This window comes from Gossypium hirsutum, chromosome D09 (assembly GCF_007990345.1).
Source record: "Gossypium hirsutum isolate 1008001.06 chromosome D09, Gossypium_hirsutum_v2.1, whole genome shotgun sequence".
In the NCBI taxonomy this organism is placed as follows: Eukaryota; Viridiplantae; Streptophyta; class Magnoliopsida; order Malvales; family Malvaceae; genus Gossypium; species Gossypium hirsutum.
This window is the reverse complement of record NC_053445.1, coordinates 9,614,424-9,637,691: the sequence shown is the minus strand read 5'-3', so window position 1 is coordinate 9,637,691 and position 23,268 is coordinate 9,614,424. Positions and strand designations below refer to the sequence as shown.

Below are 23,268 nucleotides of genomic sequence, written 5' to 3'. Positions count from 1 at the left end.
CAGATGATGAGGAAGGGCTTCAACTAGGATTTTTCTCCCAAAATAAGATATTTAAGGGCAATGCTAAAGTTATGGTGTTTAGCAGAGAACTCATGAGATATTTTGGAAAATTATGTGGTGGTAAAAAAGAAAGCTGGTCTATATTCATATTCGTATTGACTTACATTTTATATTTGTTTAATATAATATATCACATAGTTATGTTTTTATGGCAATGTTGATCGGATATTTACTTTAAAAATAATGAGTTCAATTGTAAAAATAATAATATCTTATCCATTTTTTTTAAAAAAAAGAGGTCATGCTAATGATTTCCAAAACAGGGTAAAGAAAGAGAAATAGAAGCATGGTAAAGCATAAGGAAAATAAGAGCTGAATTATATATAAAAAAAATTGTTTGCTTTTTTGGCTGCTGTATTCATTCAAGAATCGATCTCACAGCTAGGGAAGTTTGCATTTTAATATCAACTAAAAGAGAAATACAAAATCAGACCACTTAGCTCTCATAGTTTAGCTTAAATTAAACTAAAATTTAAAAGAGTAAAATGGATACTCAAATCCTTAGAAAGTTGAAACCTCAAATTCTGAAAGACTCCCAAAAATAAACAACAGAGAAACTAAACTAAGGAATAATGAACATAAGAAAAGAGCTACAATAGTACAAATTGAGACAACATTTTGTAACCTCTCAACAGAGATCTTTCCCAGTTTGCCTATCTTCCATAGGGATGGTATCGACCACTTCCCGCACCACTATACCCCCCTCGACTTCCATAGAAAGAACTCCCTCCTGCAGCACCACCACCGTAGCCGCCACCAAGGCCCGCATCGTAGCTACTACCATATCCACCACCAGCAGCTCCAGCACCATATCCCCCATAAAACTCACCTGGGCCTCCATAGCCACTTCCCATGTCATACCCTCTGTTGAAATTTCCTCCATAGCGACCCGAGTATCCAAGGGACGGCTCTCCTCTGTATGGCCCTATACCACCACTGCCACCACCACCATAACCTCCATAACTGCCAAACTCACCACCCCCATATGCCCCAAAACCACCAGCTCGACCCCCATACGCACCACTTGATCTATTATAACCACCACCAAATCCACCACCTCCATATCTACCATAACCATCTCCGAATCCGCCACCATATGCAGTCCTAGAATCATTATATCGTTTGGATGGAGGCGGGGGAGGATTTGGTTTCTTCGGCTCCGCCCTTTTTATCTCCACCTACAAGTAAAGGGATACATTATGACACTCATTTTAGGGTTTACTCTTAAAACTGCAAATATAAAAAGAACTATTGCTAATATAATGGAATCTTAAGAAGCATTTCTTTAGGGTCTAAAACTAGACATCAAAGCAAAACGGTACAAGCACATGGAAATGCTATCACTTGGCAACAGCAAAGAGGGGAAAAAAACAATAGCCCACAAAAACGGTTTGATCAGTATTTCACAAAAAGCACCTTCATGACAAGGACTTTGCATGTTAATAATTATCAACAAGTAGAGACTTATTTGATTGATGGTCAATGATTGTAAGAAGAAAATATACATAAATCTAGTCAATTTAATGGGCAATGCACATACCTGTGCACCGGCAAACTCAATCTTGTTTCCCTTCTCCAAAAGATCATCAACTGCTTGCTCAGTTTCAAAAGTGATGAACCCAAAACCACGAGAACGATTGGTAGCATGATCCCGCATGATTTGGTGTTCTCGGACTACTCCATATTGTGTAAAGAAGTCCTTGAACTCATCTGCCAATTTGCACCAAATAGATTAACACTTGCAACAAAAATCAACGATGAATCAAGACCACATCGGTTAGATGGCCTCGAGCTTCAATGTCATACACATTAAAGGCAGAAAAAGAATGGTATCACCTTCGGATACAGTTGAAGGAATTCCACCTACAAAAATCTTCCTAGTCTTGAAATCCTTACTTCCAGCAGCACCCTTTGGTATTGTTCTCTTAATCTCCACCTAATAGGCCAAAAATATCGAGACAAAGAACAGTACCTCAAGTCAAAAACGAAGCTGCATCCACTGGACTACAACAAGGAAACATAACAATCAAATTAACATTGAGACTAAAGCTAATTCTTACTTGTTTCCCATTAATAATATGAGTGTCCTCGATGACTTTATCAACTACAGAAGGCTCTGCATAAGTCACAAACCCAAACCCACGAGGCTGTCCCGTTTTCCGGTCCTTCATTATCACAGAATCCGTAATTTCACCATATTTACCGAAATGCTCAAGAAATTGTGCTGCATAAAATATATAAAACAACCGAATCGGTACGGACAACGAGCGGCGCAATTTGTGCTATAATATTCAACAAGATTAAGAGAAAAAATCTCTAACAAACAAGCTAAAGAACTAACCAGAACTTGTCTCTCTCGCTAAACCTCCTACAAAAATTTTGCTGCAAATTTCCAAATATTGAATATAAATCATAAATCACTTCCAAATTATTCATACTAAAACCGACCTTTCAAAGAAACAAATACCTAAATATATCAAAATAATCCTATCAAAAAAGTAAGTCTAAAGCCAAAAAAATAAAAAACCCTAATTCCTCTTATTCCATTATCGTTATTATTTTAAAATACAAAACCAGACTTTGCACGAAAAATTGGGGAAAAAAAAGAAATGGGTATTTCTATCCAACTTAATTTACATATTTTTTTCAAGTCATTAACTAAAAGGTAAAGGAAAACGCTCAAGCTTTAGATTCACTTTTTTCTATCATTTTCTGAGGAAACATAGTAAATCTAAAAAATGCGTATATATAAAAATAAAAAAAAGGGTCAATCTAGTTTTCAGTCAATCCACGTTTTTACATGTGAATAAGTGATGGGTAATAGAAATTTCAAAACTTTCCTTCATTTTCTCAAGAAACAAACAAGAAAAGAAAGGAAAAGAGAAATACCCAGGACTAGCTCCATCCCCGGTGTGAGGGTGAGACTTGTCATCATCGGGATGGTCGGAGGATCTAAAATCGTTGGTTTCGCCGTCGGGGATGGCATCACCGCCTCGAGGGTCCATTTGGCGGAGTGGGGGAATATGTTAAAGGGAAAGAAAGGAAGAAAGAAAGCTTAACCCTAAAAATGTGATGTTATGTATTGTAGTTTCAAAGTTTTGAACACCTTTTTGAAGTTAAAATAAAAAACCCTGAAATAGAAACCACCGACAGTTATTATTTGGCTAAACAAAGCAAGGTTATTATGTCAAGGAAGTTGTTTATTTGGTTTTTTTGGGACAAATTTATGGTAATTTTCTTTTACATAAAATACATTTATTAATTTAAGTACATAATACAACTTTGATGGGTGGAGACTTAATGGTAAATTTGATGTATACGTCGGTTTTAAGAGAAATAAAAAGTGCCTCTAAGAAGTATTTTTTGTTAATTTGTCTTAAAACGCGTTCTACAAAACGTATATTTTTTTTTACTAACTTAGCATATTAATTTTTTTGGTCAAATGGTTAAATGTTAGTGGTTTTGTTCTTAAGTCTCAAGTTTAATTCCTCATCTACTCACATTTATATTTTTTATTTCACGTTGTTTTAAACTTTTCTTAAAATTTTTAATTAATAATTAAAAATATATTTCATAAATAATTCTCACAAATGCAGGATTCTGGGTAGAGGTGCTCATGGGCCGGGTGGCCCGGCCCGACGGTCTGCCCGAAATATGGGAGGGTTTGGGTAAAAATATAGGCCCGAAATATGGGTTTGGGCAAAAAAATGAGGCTCGTTTAGAAAACGGGCCGGGCCTCGGGCACCACTTTTTTGGCTCGGGCCCAGCCCGGCCCGATATAATAAATATATTTATTTTTTAAATTTTTTAATTTTAAAATATTTTTAAAATACTTTTTTTATTATTTTTTAATTTTAAAATATTTTTAAAATACTTTTTTTAATTTTTAAAATAAATTTTTGGTATTTATTAACAAAATGGGTCGGGCCGGGCCCGGGCATAGGACCCGGGCTGAAATTTTTTTATAGGCCCGGCCCGAACCCGGCACGGTCCATGAGCACCTCTAATTCTGGGTATCAGGTGATACGAAAAACCATACAGTTTAACTAATCATTCTTCCACACCCTTGAATTTCTCGTCACACCCAGTTCTCCTAAGGACCTGAATTTAAAGAAGAGTAGAGGAGCTAACTATAAAGAAGCAGAACTTGGCGGGTCTTATTGAGATATTTAGAAACTTAAGTGGCTAGTTGAGAATAATTGGATTTCAATTTTGGTTTAGTTAGCTTGGAATCAACTGGTTCCATAATGGGAGACAAAATGATTAGTGGTGATTGGCTATAAAGGACTAAGGATACAGTGCCAACTTTGGTTATATATATGTATATGTAGGTGTGTGTGTGTGTGTGGAAGACAAAATTCTTTTCAATTCTGTTTACCTAATTTTCTTTTTGTAGCATCGTCTTCTCCGGTCGCTCCGAAGAAGAAGAGGATGTAATTGAAGGAAGCTTTACATGTTGTAGTCGTTGTATGAATTGAAGTCTGGAAGTAGAGAAATTGGGGAACTGGTAAGTTTTCTTACCTCTCTGTACTCGTGGATTGAAGGAAGAAGTAAAGTAAGAATTCTTGAAAAGTTTTTGTATAAGTATAGATTCTGGGTTTTTAATATTTGAATACCTTTGAGTTAACCAATGAATGGTTGTTATGCTTAGTTGCTAGGACAAATGAGGCTATGACGTTTAGACAAGCTAAGCTGTCAAGGAAGCAATGTGAGTCTCTACACTTGACTTTTGAGTGATTGTTGATGTTGTGTTGTTTGCTTAAACCATATTTATGGCTGCTTTGAGTCATATTCTAAACCATGGCCAAGTATGAATATAGAAGTTAAGTAAGTTGTTCATGCATAGGTTTGCAAGTATATGGTTGAGTGTTATATGGTTGCAACTTGATGAACAGATGCATGATGCAATGTATGTGGTAGTCACTAGTCTAATGAATTGCATGTTTTTAACGGTGGAGTTTGGAGGGGATATTGTTAACGAGTTAGACGAAGTTAGGTTTGGGGAAGGGAGTTTTTGTCAAATTTCACAATTCGATGTTGTTGGGTGCAAACCATGATGTGCAAAGCTCTAGGCCTTGTAGAGGGGACATTATGATGTTCGAGCATCAAGGTTAGAATGGCGAAATGGAGGAATGGGAAAATGGATAGAGGAATGAGATTCCGCTAGATTTTACAATCCAGTGTTGCTAGGTGTAATTCGTGATGTGCGAAGTTCCGGACCTTGCGGAGGGGACACTGTGATGTTCGAGAATTAAGGTTAAATATGAAACAAAATGGTATCAACTGGCTCACTAGAGTGACACTATGACAATAATCATTAGGTTTCATAGAGCAACACTGCAATAACGGTCAGCAGACTTTATGGGGTGACACCGTGATGGTGGTAAGGTCCTACGGGGTGACACCTCAAAAGAGGTATAAGTTGTAAGACCATAGCTCGGATATGACGACCAATAGAGTCTGTCAGTATGTTAAACATGGAGTTATAGGTGTAAGACCATACCTAGTTCGCCAAGACAATAAACACGAGGTAGTTTGCTAGGACATTAATCATGAGGAACAATGTGTAAGACCATAGCTCGGCTATGGCAACATAGAGAGTCCGCCCATAGGTTAAACATAGGGTTACATAGTGTAAGACCATAGCTCGACTATGGCAACCGATAGAGTCTACCAGAACAGTGAAATAGGAGGTTGTTAGGATAAGGAAAGGAAGGATCGTTGTATGAACTACTTAGACAGTAGTACGATTGAACATGTGGAACCTAAGTCAAAAGGGTCTACAGGCAAAGGTTAGCTAGGAATGGGATTGACCACAGAGGTTAACGGAAACAAAGGTCTGCCAATGGCTACTTTGGACAAACAGATCGTCAAGAAGCAGTAAAGGATATGGTTTGTTAGGAACTATCGGTTAACTTGAGATTTCTAGAAGGTTTAAATCAAGGTCAACTAGCAGTTAAGGGCTAAACGAAAAATACGAATCTACCAACATGATGGTTCTTCTAATCGAGTAGCCCACCATCATGAATGGGAACTATGAATTGGACTAGAATGAGGGTTAAAGTGGAGAAATATTAATATTAGTTTAGTATGAGTTGAACGGATCAAGGTAAGGATATGAATTTAAGAACATAAGTGAATAACTGCCAGTAATAGGCAACAAACCTTATTCCCAAGTGTATGACTGAGAAAGAGAAACTCACAAGAGTATAATGGAATCTGAGATGGAATAGAACCAGACCTGTAATATAGAGAACCATTATCGTAATAAACCTACTTATGACTGAGGTAGGACATAAGTCTACCAACAGTACGCTACGGGAGAAAAGTAAGGAACCGACTACACCAGTGAAATCTACGGAAGGCCAAAGATGAACAGGGAGTTGAAATCTTTGCTCAAAACCTAGTTTCTTAAAGATTCTAAAATTTTACTACAGTGTCGTATTGTAGAATCTCACTAAGTTCAACTAAACTTACGAATTTGCTACTCATTTGCAGGATAATGATTGACTCGAGAATAAAACGAAGGGACCAAGTCAGACGTTGCCAGTTTGTAGGAGGGGCGTAGATGTCATTCATGCATATAGAGGGGCACCCTTAGAGGCTTCGTTTTGGGGGAAAGCGATGTGAAAATGTAACAAACTTTAGTATAAATTTTTTTAGTGTTGTAAATATTGTTAAGCTTGTGGGGCTGAAATTTTAATAAGAATTATGTTTCTTGATATAATTTGATGTGAAAACTTAAGAGTTTAAGTAAATTAATTATAGTAGAACTTATGTCGTTATTAATTTATTTGGGTCCTTGTATCACTCAATACCTGGACCTGGCGAAAGGGTTGGGTCTAGGGTCTTACAAATTTAGTGGTATAAGAGCTTTGGTTTAGTCAAACCTCTGGACGTGGGAAATTAAGAAATAACCCCTATAAGTATGCAATGATGGGTTTGGCTTAGTCCCTTAGGTTATTATATAAGATTAATGTGTATTATGGAAGTGGATGTAGTGCACGAATTATTGAAGCTGATGTTAGGTGTACTATAGTTAAAAGAAACATAAGTGAGGCAAAACATGAAGGACGAAGAAAGAGAATAAATAAAAATCTTCAATTAAAAACAGAAAGGGAAAATAATTTACAAGATATATGAACATTTTAGCTCTCTTTTGGAGCGGACTCTTATTGAGAATCAGGATCAGACGCTTTTAAGTTTTGAACATGGAAGAATTCTCTAGAGTCTCTCTATTCCCTCTGAAATCCCTCCCAACTGGCCCCTAAAGGGTTGTAAACGTTGAAGCCAAGGTTTTTGTTGGTAAATTGGCGCAGGGAGCTTAAATTTACTTGACTCAAGTCAAAGGGACTTACGACAACATATGCGTGCAAGATTAGGTTAGCCCTTAACTTAGGAAGGAAATCTTGAATGCCCTACTTGGTGTCCTCATTATACTTCTCCAAGGCATTAGCATTATCCTTCTAAATGTGTTTTTTATCGGTGAGGTACTACTTCCTGAAGGTCTCCAGCTACTAAACCCTTTTAATCCAAATCCTTTGCCCCGGGTCTTCAAAGACTGGGATTTAGACTCTCAGATGGAGACAGGTTCAGTGAATTCAGCAGGCTGCTAGAAAAAATTTTGGTACGATTGGAAAAATTGGGTAAAAGACTAGTCGGTAGAGAGAATGGCTCTTTCAGAATCAGCCTTATTGGCCTTAGCTTCAGTACAAGCATTCTAGAGGGCCCAGCTCGTAAGGCTACCTTCTACGGATAACATGGAAAGGAAACCCGCCAACTTGAGCAGAGTGGGATTATGAGTGCTAGAGGAAGGGGAGGAAGGATAAATGAACTCCTTCAATTCTGGGGACAACTCCTAGTTTTGTTGTTGTTGGAAAAAAAAAAGAGAGAAGGGATATTAGCTTGCACTAAGATGATTTCGCTGGGAGAAGAAGGTTTGGAATTTCTTTGAACGGGGAGTATAATGAGGTCATTAATAGGGAAACTATGGGGAGCTTGACGCTAAGTGTTGGAGTCCACGGGGAGAGGAACTGAAGTAGTAGCAGGAGGGTCCATATAATTGGCGGACTTAATAGGAGGATCGAGAAGGATTGGAGGAAGGAATAAATGGCGTATTAGAGAGATGGATGTTGGGAATGTTGTCAAAGGCACTAGAAGGGGAATAGAGGATTCATCCTCTGAAAGAATAGGTTGTTTGCTGAGTCTATGGTGGGACAACCTGTTGCAGCCCTCTCTTTAGCACTAGAAGACCCCTTTTCGAGTTTAAAGCTCTTGCGGCTACTAGTACCAGCTTGCACTCTTGAGTCAACAACATCCATGGCTTGTTGTACACTCTCAAACAAAGCATCTACATCAATGCCTTTGGGTTGGGACAAGGGTGTTGGGGGCAAAAGGTGAGTAGGACCTGCATAAAGAACAGCGGGGTCAGCAATGTTCTCAGCTAAGTCTCTACCCGAAGACTCACCTATGAACTTCGGAGTTGAGGTAATCCAACGATGGGGAGGAATATTGCAGATGGTGTAAAAGAAATTAGAAGGTTCCTTCTATTTTCTAAGGGCCCGAGCTAACTCGTTATCGACCCCAAACGACCACACCTCTTTGGTGGGCCGAACCATTTTGGGATTCACGCCAAGATAACGATCTAACTCCCACCAACCATTTGGGCTCTTTCCCTCAAGCAGTAACAAAAAAATATTTCTAACAGTAAGAAGCTTTTTTAACTACAGAGTCTGTCCTAGATTCAAATTTTCAACTTGTGTTATTGCAATTTTTGTTTCCAAGTGCTGAGACTGTTGGCAAGTAAAATCTATAGGAATGGACCACTTTGTAAGAAAATTGAAACCGCTAGAAAGCTTGCTTTATACCAACATAAATTTGTTGCGATCTAAACGAAGGTTTGGAGCCTAATCCTTGAGAATGAGTTTGCGACCCTAATGAACACTAAAGTAGACCATTCTAGCTGAAGGCCCTGAGTAAAAACCTTCAGTCGGTAGAAATGTTGGAAGACACCAAACAAGGGATGCTCATCTCAACTATTGCAGTATAAGAAGTACGCCACCAAAGTCCAGTAGGATAACCTAGTTAGCTGTCCTAGTGCAATACCATACTCCTGGAGTACTGCACAAAAGAATGGATGCAGGGAAGGTGAAAGCCAGCCTCTAGCAAATAGATGGGTAGTATGAAGCCCTTGCTGGAATCTCTCAAACGTCTTTCGCCTATAACAATATCAAAGTGATAAGTGAAGTTAGGCAACCGGATACCTCAGGCTGCCAAGTAAGTACCATCTCCTCTAGAGTGGCAGACAATGATACAATGGCATTCTTTCGAAAGTAATTGTAATAGCTCGCCCAAAGGAGTCTCATTATTTGGTTATTGTTTTAGATTTAGTTGGTAAATTAAGGATAGGTTTGAGTAGGCAAATTATTTGTCTTGGTTAAGTATAGAATTCTGTATAATTTGACATTTGGCACACTCCTAGTTTTGGCAAGCTCTAGGGTTTGGTAGACTCTTCTTGTAACACCCCTAACCCGAAACCGACACCGGAGTCGAACACGAGGTGTTAACTGACTTTAACCCCTTATAAAATTTATTTTCCAGACACTGCCCAATCTGTGTACTAGTCGTTTTAAAAATCATATCTTGAGTTTCGGAACTCGAAAATCAGTTTCGTAATTTTTTCCAGAAACTAGACTCATGTGCCCATCTATGTATTTTTTTCTAGAATTTTTGGTTGGGCCAATTAGTACAGTTTATTAGTCAAAGTTCCCCAAGTTGCAGGGGTCGACTACACTGACCTTTGCCCATTACGACTGGGATATCTCCCTGGACGGGGCTTCAATACTGTTGTCGTTTGTTTCTATGGAAACTAGACTCAGAGAGGAATCTGCACATATATGGTACGACCCCTAATTATCTCTGGTTAATTTATAATGAATTTCCAAAGTCGGAGCAGGGAATCCAGAAACCGTTCTGGCCCTGTCCCACTAAAATCTGATTATCTCTTAATATACTGCCCATATGATCTTTTCGTTACTTCCTCATGAAAGCAGACTCATCGAGCTTCGATTACATAATTTATTCATCAATTAATTCCACTCCTACTATTTTTAGTGATTTTTCAATCTCATGACACTGCTGCTGCCAGCATCTGTTACGAAAGTAACTAGGTCCATTTCATGCCTACCCTTGATCCAACTCAATCGAACATTCGTGCCATTTTCGCATGGCTTAAAGTTTACATGCCATAATTCAAACACAACGTACTAGCTTATACATGCCAAAATGATCTTCTAAACACACTAAGAAGAAAGTACCAAAACTTGCTATCCGGTGTGATGACTTCAATGACGGCCCGACCCCGCAAAAATAGATGAATCCAAGCAACCTATAGTGGGTGACAAGGAAACATCGAGTGAGTTTATAACTCAGTAAGTCATAAGCAATGCACTACCATCTATCAACAACATTATCACAAGAGGAAACAAAATGGAACGAGACAATTTACTCCATCCATACCGAACCATACCATAGTTCCTCCAACCTATCAATTCAATTTCATATCAATTCATGCACTCACATTCTATATACTCATCAATAGGACATTGAAGCAATTTCATAAATCGATTTATTTTCGTTACAATCAAACGACTATACGGCCTTTCACCCATCCTACGATAAATTTTATGTACGTGACTTCAAGTATATTTGTCACATAGGTTCGAACTTACCGAGCTCAACACCAAGTATAAGCATAGCACCTATTAGCCACGTACTCAAGACACTTACCCGACCCGCTGTCCGCGATCGACTCAATAGTGTCGCACACATAGTGTCCATAATGATTCACGAATATATATTGAGCCCGCACACTCAGTGCTATATAATCAGCTCGCACACTTAGTGCCACGTAATCAAATCGCACACTTAGTGCTACATAGTCAGACTCGCACACTTAGTGCCGCATGGTCAATTCGCACACTTAGTGCATCATATTCATTTCGCACACTTAGTGCAACATATTCATTTCGCACACTTAGTGCAACATAGTCGAATCGCACACTTAGTGCTGTACAATTTAATCCAACGCACTTAGCGCCAATCTCATGGTCATAAATGGTTATCCCGCACGTTTAGTGCCGAGATCAACAACTCGGTACATCTTACCTCTTTTCTTTCATTCAACAATTTCATCATCACATACGTACATGCATATATATATATGTATATTTATTCATTCCATTCAGCATCAATACATACACATTATGACCATTTGAAATAATACCAACTACATGCCTAATGACTTACCTCGTGTTGGGTAAGACGGTTCCAACTCGGCTACTCGATAACCTTTTCTTTGCCTTTGCTCGATTCACCTCCTTTAGCTCCTTGAGCTAAATCAATAATTTAACTAGTTTAACCACCTTGCTAAATATTTACAATCCAATCTCACATGTATATGTATGTTAGTATATTCGGCTAATAATCTCATGCAACTACCAAAGCCGAATCAACTAAATATACTTATGTATATACACATATATCATCATCGAAATCACCTAAGCTTAGACATCGATTTTTTTAATTTCAAGTAAGTTGCCGAATGCAACCTTACTAAATTCTCATGGATTCAATATACCATTACCATGAAATCAACAACCAAATTCATAGACAATTTAGGAAAATCACATTGCAAATCTCAAATTCAAACAAAAACCATGGCCGAAATGCACATATAACCACATAACAAAATATCGAACCTTTGGTTGCCTAACTAGCTTAACATCCATCAAATTTTAAATCAAGAAACTCACCTCATCTATAATCAACCCTCAATACCCTAAAGCATCAAAAACGACATCAAAGAAATTCAACCATCCATGGCCGAATGTCCTTGACCTCTAATCACCTAGATTTTTATTCTTTAAGCCTCATCCAACTCATATTTTTCATTGACAACCTCCTTAACTTCAATTTATTCACCTCTTTAATCATGCTACATTCGACCATTATTCAACAATAATTCATGCATCCTTTTTATTAAACACTCAAAATCAACCATCTTCATACCTCATCACCAAAGACATCAAAATACCAACCAAGAATGTAACATTCATGGCCGAATATCATCTCCATCAATTAACAAAATTTGAACCATGGCTAGGTAGATTTTCACTTACAACTTAAAATATACATGAATCTCAAAGAATAATATCAAACATACCTTAGTCTAGCAAACCACCATAGCCGATTTTCTCAAGCCTTTTTCCCCTTCCTTTCTTTCCTCTATTCGGCCAAGGATGTTCAAGAATGAACTCTTTTTTTTTCTTTCTTCAATTCACGGCAACAAGGGGGTGAGACCATGTTATTTTTTTTCCCATCACCCTTCCTTTCATTATTTAATCACCATGCTTATTATTTTATTTTTCTTAACATGCATCACTAGCATAACATGTTGGAGACATGTTTCCACCCATAGCATGGCCGGCCACTATGCTTTAGTTTGGCTAATTTGACATGCAAGGACAACACTTTCCCACTTTAATACTATTTGGTCATTACTTATTTACCTATCATAATTTTCCAAGTCTTTCAACTAGATCCTTTCAAGCAAAATTCACATTCATAATATAAAATTAAAACATCAAATTTTTGTACAGGTACTATCACACATATATGATATGCAACTAAAATTTTAGCTAAACTTTATGTCTCGGTTTTGTGGTCCCGAAACCACATTCCGACTAGGGTCGAATTAGGGCTGTCACAACTCTCCCCCACTTAAGAAATTTTCGTCCCCGAAAATCTTACCGGTAAATAGGTTTGGGTATCGTTCTTTCATCGAGCTCTCAATTTCCCAAGTAGCTTCCTCAATCCCATGTTTGAGCCATAACACCTTCACTAACGGAACCCTTTTGTTTCGCAACTCCTTCACCTCACGAGCTAGGATACGTATCGGTTCTTCTTCATAACTCATATCGGCTTGAATTTCAACCTCTGATGGGCTAATTATATGCGACGGATCAGATCGATAGCGTCGAAGCATCGAAACATGAAAGACATCGTGAATCTTTTCAAGCTCAGGGGGCAAAATCAATCTATACGCAACTGGCCCCACTCGTTCGGAAATTTCGTACGGCCCAATGAATCTCGGGCTCAACTTGCCCTTACGGCCAAACCTAAGTACCTTTTTCCAAGGCGAAACTTTAAGGAACACTTTATCTCCCACCTGATATTCAATGTCCTTCCGTTTCAGATCCGCATACGATTTCTGACGATCTGTGGCTGCCTTCAGACTTTCACGGATTACTTTTACTTTCTGTTCGGCATCTTTAATCAAATCAACTCCAAAAATTTTACTTTCACCGAGCTCGGTCCAAAACAATGGTGTACGGCATTTACGACCGTACAAAGCCTCGTAAGGTGCCATCTTAATACTTGATTGAAAACTATTGTTGTAAGCGAATTCAATCAAAGGTACATACCGTTCCCATGAACCACTAAACTCAAGGATGCAGCATCTCAGCATATCCTCGAGTATCTGAATTATCCGCTCGGATTGACCATCGGTTTGGGGATGAAAAGCGGTGCTAAAATGCAGCTGGGTACCCAAAGCTTCTTGCAATTTCTTCCAAAATCGCGAGGTGAATCTCGGATCTCTATCCGACACGATAGAAATAGGTACTCCATGTAATCTCACAATATGAGTAACATACAATTCGGCTAGTTTATCCAATGAAAAATCCGTACGTACGGGGATAAAGTGAGCCGACTTAGTCAGCCTATCAACAATAACCCAAATCGCATCCTTCTTACTTGCGGACAATGGCAGTCCGGACACAAAGTCCATTGTGACTCGGTCCCATTTCCACTCGGGTATCATGATCGGCTGAAGTAATCCTGAAGGCACTTGATGTTCCGCTTTCACTTGTTGACATATTAAACATCTCGAAACAAAGTCAGAGATGTCTCGCTTCATACCATGCCACCAAAACCGACGTTTCAAGTCGTTGTACATTTTCGTGCTCCCCGGGTGAATTGACATTCGGCTACAATGGGCTTCGTTCAGTATCATCGGAATGAGTTCCGAATTCCTTGGAACGCACAAACGACTTCTAAACCTCAAACAACCATCATCATCAATCTGAAACTCCGATTCCTTGTTCGGAACACACTCAGCTCGTTTTGCAACCAATTCATCATTAACTTTCTGAGCTTCACGAATTTGATGAGTCAATAATGGTTTGGCTTTTAATTCAGCTACTAACACATTGTCAGGTAGGACAGACAAGTGTACATTCATCGCTCGCAAAGCAAACAGTGATTTCCGGCTTAAGGCGTCCGCAACCACATTAGCTTTTCCCGGGTGGTAACCAATGACAAGCTCGTAATCTTTCAACAACTCAAGCCAACGTCTTTGTCGCAGATTCAAGTCTCGTTGAGTCATCAAATATTTGAGACTTTTGTGATCCGAAAATACATGGCACTTCTCACCAAACAAATAATGTCGCCATATTTTCAATGCAAACACAATGGCGGCTAGTTCAAGATCATGGGTCGGATAATTTCTTTCGTGTGGCTTCAATTGTCTCGACGCATAGGCCACAACTCGACCTTCTTGCATCAATACGCAACCCAACCCGAGTAGGGATGCGTCACTATAAACAACAAACTCTTTACCCGATTCGGGTTGCACCAAAATTGGAGCTTCAGTCAGATGAGTTTTCAGTTGATCGAAGCTTTTCTGACATTTCTCCGTCCATTCGAACTTAACATCCTTCTGAAGTAGCTTCGTCATTGGTGTGGCTATCATCGAGAAACCTTTGACAAATCGTCGGTAATAGCCGGCGAGCCCTAGAAAGCTCCAGACTTCGGTAACATTTCTCGGAGGCTTCCAGTTAAGTATGGCTGAAATTTTGCTCGGGTCAACTCGAATACCCGATGCGGATACCACATGACCCAAGAAGCTAACCTCTCTTAACCAGAACTCACATTTACTGAACTTAGCATATAACTGCTTATCCCGCAAAATTTGCAACACTTGCCTCAGATGCTCAGCATGTTCGGTCTCATCTCTTGAATAGACCAAGATGTCATCAATAAACACAACTACAAACCGATCCAAATACGGCCTGAAGATCCGATTCATCAAATCCATAAACACCGCAGGGGCATTAGTGAGCCCAAACGGCATCACTAAGAACTCGTAGTGACCGTACCTCGTTCTGAAAGCAGTTTTGGGTACGTCCGAATCTCGAATCCGCAACTGATAATAACCCGATCTCAAATCTATCTTTGAAAACACCGATGCTCCCTTTAATTGATCGAACAGATCATCTATACGCGGTAACGGATACTTATTCTTTATCGTCACTTTATTCAGTTGACGATAGTCAATGCACAACCTCATGGTTCCGTCCTTCTTTTTCACGAACAATACTGGTGCACCCCAAGGTGAGAAACTCGGTCGAGCGAAACCTCTATCCGTCAATTCTTGCAACTGAGCTTTCAACTCTTTTAACTCGGTTAGTGCCATACGATACGGAGCGATCGAAATAGGCGTAGTTCCAGGTACAAGCTCAATACCAAACTCTACCTCCCGAACAGGTGGCAAACCCGGTAACTCTTCAGGAAAAACATCTGGGTATTCACAAACCACCGGCACCGACTCGGGTTTCTTTTCTAACTCCTTGTCATCAAGTACATACGCGAGGTATGCTTCGCACCCTTTCCTTACATATTTCTGGGCCAACATTGCTGATATTACAGCTGGCAACCCCCTTAAGTCCGCAGACTCAACTCGGATTATTTCGTTATTCGCGCACCTCAAATCGATAGTCTTGCTTTTGCAATTCACGACCGCATCATGCGCGGTTAACCAATCCAGACCAAGAATAACATCAAACTCGTCGAACGGCAAAAGCATCAAATTGGCCGGAAAACAGGATTCTCGGATTATTAGAGGGCATCTCTTACACACTTTATCAACAAGTACGCATTGGCCCAAAGGGTTTGATACTCGAATTACGAGCTCAGTAGACTCAACAGGTAGAGTCTTACTGGTTGCTAAGGTTTCGCATACATATGAATGAGTAGAACCAGGGTCAATCAATGCAATCACATTAGTATCAAAGAGAGTGAAGGTACCAGTGATGACGTCGGGGGAGGATGCCTCCTCTCGTGCGCGAATGGCATATGCTCTAGCAGGAGCACGGTTCTCGGCGCGATCGGCCGTATCAGAAGCCCCCTCTGACTACCACCCCTGCCTCCAAAAATTCTCGGTGGTCTACCTCTAGATGTCACTCCACTAGGTCTTGCACCTTGAATCTTATTCTTCTCATCCAGCTCCGTGCAATCTCTAATGAGGTGGTCCTTCGAACCGCATCCGTAACAGGCCCTGTTAGTAGACTTGCCCCAACATTCACCTAGGTGTCGTCTTCCACATTGGGGACATTCAGGTTTCTCGTGACGATTATTGCCCACACTAGCTACCGAAGTAGCTCGGGAGCCCATCGATGGTCTCGCCCTGATGGAAATTCCCGCAGTCGCCCTCGACTTATTAATGTCCTCCCTGAACTTCTTTACAGCTGAGAACGGAGCTTTACCCGTCGGTCTTTTTCGATAATCTCTAGCTTCAAATTCAGCCTTCCTCTTCTCCTTTCCAAGTTCCTCCGCCTTGCAGGCTCGTTCGACTAGTGTTACGAATTCCTTTATTTCCAAAATACCCATTAATAGCTTTAAATCTTCATTCAATCCTTCCTCGAATCTTTTGCACATAGCAACCTCATCAGCTACACACTCCCGGGCATACCTACTAAGTCTTACGAATTCATGTTCGTATTCAGATACAGTCATACGGCCTTGCTTGAGTTCCAAGAACTCCTTACGCTTCTGGTCAATGAACCGTTGGCTAATAAATTTCTTCCGGAATTCCGTTTGAAAGAAGTCCCAAGTTACTCGCTCGTTCGGGACTATGGAAATCAAGGTCCTCCACCAATAGTAGGCTGAGTCTCGCAACAAAGATACAGCACATTTTAGACATTCATCGGGTGTGCATGACAATTCATCAAACACCCGAATGGTGTTATCAAGCCAGAACTCGGCCCTTTCGGCATCATCAGTTACTATGGCCTTGAACTCCTTGGCCCCACGCTTCCTAATCAAGTCTACAGGTGGCTTACTCAGCCTCACAGGATCAGCGACTGATGGCCTTACAGGCTCTTGGGGTGGGTTATTCAAATTCGGGAATTGTTGGACAGCCGGGTTGGTTCGGGCATATTGCGCGACCCACTCATTCATCATGGTAAAGAAGGCTTGTTTAGCCCCCTCACCTTGGTTATTCGCAGATGACTGAGGTTCAACAGGCGGCGTCCCTTGTGCAGGAGCAGCCGCTACGCTCTCAACGTCATCCGCTAGGGTTCTTTCTACACCGGGATCCATTTACTAATCAAAACAAAAACATTTCAACCGTCGGAAGTCATCACACATTTAAACATTAACATTCGGCATGTATAGCTAGACTCATACGCGCTATGGTAGTCCTAGAACCGACTAAACCATAGCTCTGATACCAATAAAATGTAACACCCCTAACCCGAAACCGACACCGGAGTCGAACACGAGGTGTTAACTGACTTTAACCCCTTATAAAATTTATTTTCCAGACACTGCCCAATCTGTGTACTAGTCGTTTTAAAAATCATATCTTGAGTTTCGGAACTCGAAAATGAGTTTCGTAATTTTTTCCAGAAACTAGACTCATGTGCCCATCTATGTATTTTTTTCTAGAATTTTTGGTTGGGCCAATTAGTACAGTTTATTATTCAAAGTTCCCCAAGTTGCAGGGGTCGACTACACTGACCTTTGCCCATTACGACTGGGATATCTCCCTGCACGGGGCTTCAATACTGTTGGCGTTTGTTTCTATGGAAACTAGACTCAGAGAGGAATCTGCACATATATGGTACGACCCCTAATTATCTCTGGTTAATTTATAATGAATTTCCAAAGTCGGAGCAGGGAATCCAGAAACTGTTCTGGCCCTGTCCCACTAAAATCTGATTATCTCTTAATATACTGCCCATATGATCTTTTCGTTACTTCCTCATGAAAGCAGACTCATCGAGCTTCGATTACATAATTTATTCATCAATTAATTCCACTCCTACTATTTTTAGTGATTTTTCAATCTCATGACACTGCTGCTGCCAGCATCTGTTACGAAAGTAACTAGGTCCATTTCATGCCTACCCTTGATCCAACTCAATCGAACATTCGTGCCATTTTCGCATGGCTTAAAGTTTACATGCCATAATTCAAACACAACGTACTAGCTTATACATGCCAAAATGATCTTCTAAACACACTAAGAAGAAAGTACCAAAACTTGCTATCCGGTGTGATGACTTCAATGACGGCCCGACCCCGCAAAAATAGATGAATCCAAGCAACCTATAGTGGGTGACAAGGAAACATCGAGTGAGTTTATAACTCAGTAAGTCATAAGCAATGCACTACCATCTATCAACAACATTATCACAAGAGGAAACAAAATGGAACGAGACAATTTACTCCATCCATACCGAACCATACCATAGTTCCTCCAACCTATCAATTCAATTTCATATCAATTCATGCACTCACATTCTATATACTCATCAATAGGACATTGAAGCAATTTCATAAATCGATTTATTTTCGTTACAATCAAACGACTATACGGCCTTTCACCCATCCTACGATAAATTTTATGTACGTGACTTCAAGTATATTTGTCACATAGGTTCGAACTTACCGAGCTCAACACCAAGTATAAGCATAGCACCTATTAGCCACGTACTCAAGACACTTACCCGACCCGCTGTCCGCGATCGACTCAATAGTGTCGCACACATAGTGTCCATAATGATTCACGAATGTATATTGAGCCCGCACACTCAGTGCTATATAATCAGCTCGCACACTTAGTGCCACGTAATCAAATCGCACACTTAGTGCTACATAGTCAGACTCGCACACTTAGTGCCGCATGGTCAATTCGCACACTTAGTGCATCATATTCATTTCGCACACTTAGTGCAACATATTCATTTCGCACACTTAGTGCAACATAGTCGAATCGCACACTTAGTGCTGTACAATTTAATCCCGCGCACTTAGCGCCAATCTCATGGTCATAAATGGTTATCCCGCACGTTTAGTGCCGAGATCAACAACTCGGTACATCTTACCTCTTTTCTTTCATTCAACAATTTCATCATCACATACGTACATGCATATATATATATATGTATATTTATTCATTCCATTCAGCATCAATACATACACATTATGACCATTTGAAATAATACCAACTACATGCCTAATGACTTACCTCGTGTTGGGTAAGACGGTTCCAACTCGGCTACTCGATAACCTTTTCTTTGCCTTTGCTCGATTCACCTCCTTTAGCTCCTTGAGCTAAATCAATAATTTAACTAGTTTAACCACCTTGCTAAATATTTACAATCCAATCTCACATGTATATGTATGTTAGTATATTCGGCTAATAATCTCATGCAACTACCAAAGCCGAATCAACTAAATATACTTATGTATATACACATATATCATCATCGAAATCACCTAAGCTTAGACATCGATTTTTTAATTTCAAGTAAGTTGCCGAATGCAACCTTACTAAATTCTCATGGATTCAATATACCATTACCATGAAATCAACAACCAAATTCATAGACAATTTAGGAAAATCACATTGCAAATCTCAAATTCAAACAAAAACCATGGCCGAAATGCACATATAACCACATAACAAAATATCGAACCTTTGGTTGCCTAACTAGCTTAACATCCATCAAATTTTAAATCAAGAAACTCACCTCATCTATAATCAACCCTCAATACCCTAAAGCATCAAAAACGACATCAAAGAAATTCAACCATCCATGGCCGAATGTCCTTGACCTCTAATCACCTAGATTTTTATTCTTTAAGCCTCATCCAACTCATATTTTTCATTGACAACCTCCTTAACTTCAATTTATTCACCTCTTTAATCATGCTACATTCGACCATTATTCAACAATAATTCATGCATCCTTTTTATTAAACACTCAAAATCAACCATCTTCATACCTCATCACCAAAGACATCAAAATACCAACCAAGAATGTAACATTCATGGCCGAATATCATCTCCATCAATTAACAAAATTTGAACCATGGCTAGGTAGATTTTCACTTACAACTTAAAATATACATGAATCTCAAAGAATAATATCAAACATACCTTAGTCTAGCAAACCACCATAGCCGATTTTCTCAAGCCTTTTTCCCCTTCCTTTCTTTCCTCTATTCGGCCAAGGATGTTCAAGAATGAACTCTTTTTTTTTTCTTTCTTCAATTCACGGCAACAAGGGGGTGAGACCATGTTATTTTTTTTTTCCATCACCCTTCCTTTCATTATTTAATCACCATGCTTATTATTTTATTTTTCTTAACATGCATCACTAGCATAACATGTTGGAGACATGTTTCCACCCATAGCATGGCCGGCCACTATGCTTTAGTTTGGCTAATTTGACATGCAAGGACAACACTTTCCCACTTTAATACTATTTGGTCATTACTTATTTACCTATCATAATTTTCCAAGTCTTTCAACTAGATCCTTTCAAGCAAAATTCACATTCATAATATAAAATTAAAACATCAAATTTTTGTACAGGTACTATCACACATATATGATATGCAACTAAAATTTTTGCTAAACTTTATGTCTCGGTTTTGTGGTCCCGAAACCACATTCCGACTAGGGTCGAATTAGGGCTGTCACACTTCTGTTAAGTATCTGCCCACCCCTAGTTAAGTATCTCTTCTGTTAAGTATCTAGTTTTGGCAAGCTCTAGTTCTATTAAGTTCGCAGTTGTTTAGATTTATTTATTATTTTAGAGTATGATGATTTGGTTAGTCAAGTTAATATTTAGTTAGAATAGAACTAGAACATTGTAGATGATAAGACCTAAATTTTGTTAAGTACACTTAATCACGAGAATTAAGAGTGTTAGTGGAATTATATGATTTTTTCACTAATCCTTGTCTCTGATGCTTAAATATATAAGGATAGCGGTGGTGTTTCTAAACAACTTTATGTCTTCTTCTTCTTTTTTATTTTCTTTTGAAAGTTTTTGAAAAACCTAAGTCTAGAAGAACTTCTTCGAAGTGAAGGTTCACAATATGTAGCTAACATCTACGTTAGTACCATCTCACTAGTAATTACTGAAAAACCCTTAGGTTATCATTGAAGTCATTTACGTGTTTTTAGTACTACATGCATAGATGTTAGAATGGTGTGTGAAGAAGGAAACTTATTGTTTCTAGATTTTATGCTATCAATTCTTAATGGCTGTTAATAGTCTGCTAGAACAGTGAAATAGGAGGTTGACAGGAAGGAAAAGAAGGGTCGTTGTATGAACTACTCAGAGAGTAGTACGATTGAATAGGTGAAACCTAAGTCAAAAGGGTCCGTGAGAAAAGGTTAGCTAGGAATGGGACTGACTACAGAGGTTAACGGAAACAGATGTCCGCCAAGGGCTACCTTGGACAAACATACCATTGGGAAGTAGTAGAGGATATGGTTCATTAGAACTATCAACTGACTTGAGATTTCTAGAAGATTTAAATCGAGGTTAACTAGCAACTGAGGGCTAAATAAAAAATACAAATCCACTAACATGATAGGGCATTTAATCTAGTAGCCCACCATCATGTATGAGAACTATGAGTTGGATTGAAAGGAGGGTTAAAGTGGATAAATCTTAAGATTTGTTTAGTACGGGTTGAACAAATTTGGGTAAGTATCTGAACTTAAGAACATAAGTGAAGAATTGCCAGCAATAGACAACAAACCTTTTTCCTAAGTGTATGGTTGAATGAGAGAGATAAACTCACTAGATTATAATGGAATCTAAGATGGAGCGAAACCAGACTTGTAATATAGAGAACAATTATAATAATGAACTTGCTTACAACTGAGGTAGAACATAAGTCCACCTGTGGTAGGCTGTGGGAGAAAAGCAAGGCATCGACTACGCTAGTGAAACCTGCAAAAGGCCAAAGATGAACAGGGAGTTAATCTCTACTTAAAACCCTATTTCTTAAATATTCTAAAATTTTTCTATAATTTTGTGTTGCAGAATCTCACTAAGTTCAACTGAACTTACACATTTGTTGCTCATTTGTAGGATAAGGATTGACTTGAGAATGGAGCGGGGGGACCAAGTCAGACATCGACACTTTGTGGAAGGGGTGTGGATGTCATGCATGCGTATAGAGGGGCACCCTTAGAGGCTTCACCTCGGGGGAAAACGATGTCAAAATGTAACAAACTTTAGTATAATTTTTTTTGTTGTAAATATTGTTATGCTTGTGGGGCTGAAATTTTTATAAGAGTTATTTTCTTTATATAATTTGATATGAAAATTAAGAGTTTAAGTAAACTAATTATTGTAAAACTAATGTCGTCATTAATTTATTTGGGTCATTGTATCACCCAGTACCCAGACCTAGTGAAAGGGTCAGGTCTAGGGTGTTACATATCATATCTTATATAAATATTTTACAGCGCACATATAACCCTATTGCATGCCAATTTATCTATAACACCCTGAACCCGACCCGATCGCCAAGTTCGGGTAGTGGATGATACAATAAATCAAATAACTCAATAGTATTTTTGATTCAGTTCTAATTACATGATCGAATAACTTAAATTTCAAAGTCTGATCATTATTAAATCTCATACAAAACTAATGGTACGTTTTTACAACTTTAATGTCAACAAGAAATTACAAATTTTAAGTTAAGACTCGAATATAGATATAGGCAACTTAAACCCTGAAACGTAGCCTTTAGGGATGCCCCTCTATATACATGAACAACTTCCTTGCCCATCACTAAATACTGGCAGTTTTTGGCCTGGTCCCTCCACTCAATTTCCAAGTCAACTCCTACCCTGCATACAAGTAGTATAATTTTAAAAGTTCAAGAGAACTTAGTGAGATCCCGACCCATCGTATTCATAGAGGAGTTCTTAAATTTAAGAGGAGTGAGATTTTGTGTTCAACATTTAAACTTCTCGAGTTTTATTAGGAAATCGTCAAAAAAAAAGAGACCTCGTTGGTGTAACCAATGCCTTATTTTCTTGACCCA

General features: G+C 39.0%; 1 protein-coding gene across 2 annotated transcripts; it reads right to left on the bottom strand.

The window, feature by feature from the left end:
• Positions 1-442: 442 nt before the first annotated feature.
• Positions 443-3,359, bottom strand: LOC107892251 (heterogeneous nuclear ribonucleoprotein 1). 2 transcript variants are annotated; one of them, XM_016817275.2, is made up of 6 exons: positions 2,950-3,359; positions 2,402-2,442; positions 2,121-2,284; positions 1,897-1,996; positions 1,601-1,770; positions 443-1,238 (listed from the first exon to the last, which is right to left on the bottom strand). In XM_016817275.2, exons 1-6 carry the CDS (start codon positions 3,063-3,065, stop codon positions 714-716), a joined length of 1,116 nt encoding a protein of 371 aa, XP_016672764.2. In that variant the 5' UTR covers positions 3,066-3,359; the 3' UTR covers positions 443-713. The 2 variants fall into 2 exon arrangements, with proteins under 2 accessions (XP_016672764.2, XP_016672765.2); XM_016817276.2 differs by lacking the exon at positions 2,402-2,442 and having other exon boundaries at positions 2,950-3,244.
• Positions 3,360-23,268: the final 19,909 nt, after the last annotated feature.